At 42.3% G+C, this 6,000-nt stretch overlaps 1 protein-coding gene across 3 annotated transcripts in view; it reads left to right on the forward strand.

The window, feature by feature from the left end:
- Positions 1-6,000, forward strand: part of LOC133538063 (intersectin-2-like) — a 66,412-nt gene that overhangs the window by 58,808 nt on the left and 1,604 nt on the right. For all 3 annotated transcript variants that reach the window (XM_061879360.1, XM_061879349.1, XM_061879356.1), the window contains 4 exons: positions 1,140-1,258; positions 1,344-1,426; positions 1,506-1,586; positions 5,008-5,181. In XM_061879360.1, the coding sequence (XP_061735344.1) occupies positions 1,140-1,258; positions 1,344-1,426; positions 1,506-1,586; positions 5,008-5,181 (457 nt within the window). The remainder of the gene's footprint in view (positions 1-1,139; positions 1,259-1,343; positions 1,427-1,505; positions 1,587-5,007; positions 5,182-6,000) is intronic.

Raw genomic sequence — 6,000 nt, forward strand, 5'->3', positions numbered from 1 at the left:
CAGTAGATTTACTTACTAAATAAAGTTCTCCTACCCGCCCATACAGTATCTGTTCTCAGCCCTGGCATCACTAATGAAGGACAGTGTCCCAGGTGTGCAGAAGCATGTACAATGGGGCAAAAAAGTTTTTAGTCAGCCACTGATTGTGCAAGTTCTCCCACTTAAAATGATGACAGAGGTCTGTAATTTTCATCATAGGTACACTTCAACTGTGAGAGACAAAATGTGGGGAAAAAAACAGGAATTCACATGGTGGGAATTTTTAAGAATTTATTTGTAAATTATGGTGGAAAAAAGTATTTGGTCTACCATTCAAAGCTCTCACTGATGGAAGGAGGTTTTGGCTCAAAAACTCACGATACATGGCCCCATTCATTCTTTCCTTAACACGGATCAATCGTCCTGTCCCCTTAGCAGAAAAACAGCCCCAAAGCATGATATTTCCACCCCCATGCTTCACAGTAGGTGTGGTGTTCTTGGGATGCAACTCAGTGTTCTTCTTCCTCCAAACACGACGAGTTGAGTTGTACCAAAATGGATACATGGATGATACAGCAGAGGATTGGGAGAAAGTCATGTGGTCAGATGAAACCAAAATATAAGACTAGGTCAGCTACAATCTGGCGGAAGGCGTAGTACACCCTGGACAAGTCACCACCTCACCACAGATAGGTGGCGACTTGAAGGTAGAAAATGGATGGATGGATATATATACATAACGTGTGTATAAAAATATAGCATGTATATTGAATGTTAAAACGTTGATAGAGGGTTTGATAAGGCTTCAAAGGCAACACGGGATTCCAATCAGCTGCCATGTAAGCTAAATCTTGAAAGCATTTTTTTTTAATCTTTAGAATCTTAATAAGAGAAAAAAAAATTGTGTGCTCTTGTCTCTCATAATGATTATGAATGATATGCAAAATTCCAAAAAAGGGCAGTAACCCTTTAAAACGTTTGTAACATTCCACATTACTAAATAAATTATGTAATTTGATTCTTGCTGATATCCATTTGGATTAATATCGGTATAGGCCATCACTCAAAGATACAATATCCGTGAAAAAGTGGTATCGGGACACCCCTACATGTAAGGCAGCATTGAGAGATGGCAGCTCAATATTATTTTTTTCCTGCAGCCTATTTTGCTAAATGAAGTTCTGGTCAAGCTTGCGGATCCTTCCAGCGATGATCCTGTCTTCCAAATCTCGCACATTGACACAATCTACACACTCAGGACAGACAACATCAATGAACGGTAGGTCGCTACCTTTGCACACATAATGGCCATTGGTCGTTGGATTGTGATAGAAGAACTCACATACTTTATGTCATGCTTGCAGAACATCCTGGGTTCAAAAGATCAAGACTGCCTCTGAAGAGTTTTTTGAGACGGAGAAGAAGAAACGGGATAAGGCCTACAACTGTGTGTATCATACACATATGAACACACATGACTAATGTAATGGTTCCTCAGGATTAATGGACCCATCTCTTTGTCTTAGCTCGATCAGTGAAGGGAAATGCAGGTCGACTTAATGTCACAATCCTAGAGGCCTCTGAGCTGAAAGCAGTAAAATCCAATGGTGAGGGTTTTTTCTTTTTCCTGAGACGGTATTGTAATGTGACAAATAGTTTTGCAGCAAATTCCTAAAAACACTGGAGTGCTCCTGTTGTATGGAATAACTTGGACCACTGTAAACACATTAGCAGATCCTTGTATTGGCATTTTTCCAGTTTTAGTAAACAAGGAAGACTGGGGTCCAAACACGGGATTACCATAACTGAGAAGTTACTCAAGGCACCCCTTTAAGTCTTCTCCTTGTTGGCAGTAAAACATTTTTTTTGGTAATGTGGTTTATGTAAGTAAGGTGTTGCTGTAGCTTGTTTACTTCAGATGCAGTCAGTAATAATGTGTTTTAACTTCTTTAGTTTCACTAGTGTTGTTTTTCAAGGTTGCATTGTAAGTCCTCTCTTTTTCATCATTTGGGCAATTCAACTGGTGGTCCACGGGTTCAGTTAAAAAAAACTTGTGTTTTGCAGCAGATTCTTAAAAACACTAGAGTGCTACCATGGAGATGATGTTTTACTAGCTTTTTTGAAGAAGGCTCTTGTAACTGACAAAATAAATGGACCAAAATAAATGTTCACTTTCGAGCAGCGGTCCCCAACCACCGGTCCGGGCACCGGTACCGGTCCTGACACATTTACTACCGGATTGCACAGAAACAATAAATAATTTATAAACTACCCCATTTTCTCTGACTTAACGTTTGCCTATCCCACTAGACACACCAATAAGTTTGTTCATATATGTATATTACAACTCCTGATAGGACTTTTTTTTTATAGTAGATGAATAGAATAGAAAGTACTTTATCGATCCCTGGGGCAAATTCAGCACTACAGTTCGCTCACAATGGACAATAATAATAATAAATAATACTCAAAATATATTTATAATATATAATATATGAATAATATAAATATATTCTACATATATTCTACATTTAAAGTGCAGTCAAGGAACATATGTATTATACAGTCTGATGTCTGTCGGTATGAAGGACCTCCTGTGTCGTTCCGTTTTACATTTTGGGAGTCTGAGCCTTCCACTAAACATGCTCATTCTCTCCGCAAGGTCCGAGTGTAGTGGGTGGGAGGTGTTGTCCATGATGGCTAGGACTTTTGCTAGACTTCTCCTCTCTGACACCACCGCCAGAGAGTCCAGCTCCACTCCCACCACGTTACTGGCCTTCTCTACCAGCTTGTCCAGTCTGTTTGTGTCCCTCACTCTGAGCCCGCTGCCCCAGCAAGCCACGGCATACAAGAAGGCGCCCGCCCCCACCGACTCGTAGAACATCTTCAACATCTTTGTACAGACGTTGAAGGATCCTAGCCTCCTGAGGGAGTAGAGGCGGCTCTGTCCCTTCTTGTAGAGGGCCTCAGCGTGATTTGACCCATTCAGCTTGTTGTCGATGTGTACTCCGAGGTATTTATAATCCTCAACCATGTCCATATCGACCCCCCTGATGGAAACAGGGGTCGCCGGAGTACTCTTCCTCCTTCCCAGGTCCACAACCAGCTCCTTGGTCTTTGTCACATTGAGCTGGAGGTGGTTCTTTCCACACCATGTGACAAAGTCCTCCACCAGTGCCCTGTATTCCTCATCATCACCATCCTCAATACACCCCACTATCGCAGAGTCATCAGAAAACTTCTGAAGGTGGCAGGACTCTGACTGATAGTGGAAATCGGTGGTTTAAATGGTGAAGAGGAAGGGGGAAGAGGACTGTGCCCTGCGGGGCCCCGGTGTTGCTGACCAGCCTGTCAGGCACACAGTCCTGCAGTCAAACGTACTGTGGTCTGTCAGTCAGGTAATATACAACCCAGGACACCAAAGGGGCCTCCCCAACTGCATCTTCTCCAACTTCACACCCAGTAGCCCAGGCCTTATAGTATTGAAAGCACTGGAGAAGTCAAAAAATATGACCCTCACACTGCTCGCAGGCTTGTCCAGGTGGGTGTGGGCTCGGTTCAGCAGGTAGATGACTGCGTCCTCCACTCCCAGTCGTGGCTGGTACACGAATTGGAGTGGGTCCAGGTGGGGCTTGACTGTCGGGCGAAGTTGTTCCAGGACTAACCTCTCCATGGTCTTCACGATATGGGAGGTTAGACCCACCGGCCTGTAGTCCTTTGACGTACTGGGTCGCGTGCACTTGGGGATGGGGACCACGCATGAGGTTTTCCACAGTGTGGGGACTTTCTGCAGCCTAAGGCTCATGTTGAAGATGTGCTGGAGCACACCATACAGCTGTGGGGCGCAGGCTTTGAGCACCCTGGGACTCACACCGTCAGGACCCGCAGCCTTGCCTGTGTGTAACTTATTTATGGAACAATGCACATTAAGAAACATATAACATGATAATGTGCCAGGCTGTAGCCAAAGGTTAATTTCCATCTGCAGTGCACAGCAGGTTGATGGTGTATAGCAGTGGTTCTTAACCTTTTTGACCTTGTGACCCAACTTTTCCACTACGGAGGAGCCTGGGGACCACTCAAATATCAACACTGAATCGGTAATCCTACTCTTGATTTAATCAAATTCAATACGTACATCTAACCTACTTACAGTTTACAACCTTGTCAAATGATATGAGCATGTGTTAATCACAAAGATTTTTTTTTCATTGAAAAGATATACCTTAGGCTTAGGTCAGACTGAATAGAAAAATAAGTACGAACCAAATATACTGCATAAGAAGAGACTCTTATGTTACTGACAAACAATAAATGTACATAGAATTATGTTGTGCTAAAATAAATAAGATACATTTATAGTAAACACATTCCTTCACTGAACTATCAATAAAATGTCAGTTCAAATGTAAAAACAGTTTAACCACTTCAGTCATAATTTTTGCGCTTGAGAAACTCCTCTATGACATTAGCGCCAGACTTCTTCTGTTTGTTTGATATTGTCATTAATTCCACAAGTGGTGGAAAAGTGTATTGTAACGGAGTATCGCTGTGGCCCATACAAACCACATCTGAAAAACAGGTATATTTTAGGGGGTGCTTGCAGCCCAACAATAGTCCCTATGGTTAAAAAACACTGGTGTATACCAGCAACCTGACGGGGACCATATCTAACAAAGGGCTCCCACTAATTCTGCGTTATGGTGAGTCGATTTTTTATGCACTACTTTCTGCTGTATTGTCTGCCATATGTGACCGGTCTGTGAAAATAATACATACAATAAAAAAAAGATTGAGGACACTGGTTCCCCGGAATACACAAAGTAAGACTAATAGTGTAAGGAGAAGTCCGGCCCCGCAACCTTAGCTTTCTGAAAATGTAGCCCCCAAGACAATTGAGTTTATTTCCCTAAATTATGGGGTCTTTGTTCATGCATTATGCCATTTTCCAGCCATACAATACCTTCTCTGATTACTTTTTTCCTCGTTATTTCTCCTGTCTCATCACCTTCCTCGCTCTTGCTGCAGGTAAAGTCAATCCATACTGCGAGGTGACCATGGGAGCTCAGGTCTTCACATCCAGGACACTCAACGACACTGTGAACCCCAAGTGGAACTTCAACTGTCAGTTCAACATCAGGGACATCCACCAGAACATGCTCAGCATCACCATATTCGAGCGGGACCAGTTTGCTCCTGATGGTCAGTCACCATCTTAATCATCATTACGCCTCTTCATGTCCTTTTATATAACTTACCCCATGTAGACATATTTATTCAAGTTGTTTATAACATAGTGTTTATTACAGGTGCAGGGTGCAAACGTCATCCTCTTGTGGGGCAAACTGTCACGTACATGCACATGCATCCTCCGCTGTTTCCATTTCTTATACGAAAGTAGCGTATCGTTGTAACTTACATCTGTCAGTAGACTCCATATGGAAGCGCTAAAAACTACAACATGGTTGACGGGCTAGAGACGCAGTTGAAGGGGCTTGGCCTAGAGGAGGGATTCGGCACGTATATTAGACTGCCCACGGAATGTCCATTCTGAAAAGACGGGTGGAAGATGGTCTGTAAAACATAATCTATGCAACATTTTGACCAAATAACCACTTTTACATGTTATGTAGACCACAAGGAAATGTTTTAGATCATAATAAAAAATAATATGACACTTTTTATACTCCTTTCACGGCCCATAGTTATACTCTTAAATGGGTCATGTTCTGATTTGTTTAATTAACATTTAAAACACTTCCTTGACAAGAAGGAACTTTTTGACTATTACTGAATAAAAAATGGCAGACTCGCGCAAAGCTCTTCAGGAAAACGTCTACCATATATGGAGTTCGCCGCTGATGTAACTAAGGCAAAATACATCTAAAGGCTGAAATTCCAAACGGCTTGTTTAAAGCAAGTTTGGAAGAAGGCAAGATTGTTTTATTAATATCTCCGCCCTGTCGCCGAGGCTGGATTCCACATTTTCTGGACTTATGGGGATCTCCAAATAATAAAGAA

Source organism: Nerophis ophidion, linkage group LG02 (assembly GCF_033978795.1).
Source record: "Nerophis ophidion isolate RoL-2023_Sa linkage group LG02, RoL_Noph_v1.0, whole genome shotgun sequence".
NCBI lineage: Eukaryota > Metazoa > Chordata > Actinopteri > Syngnathiformes > Syngnathidae > Nerophis > Nerophis ophidion.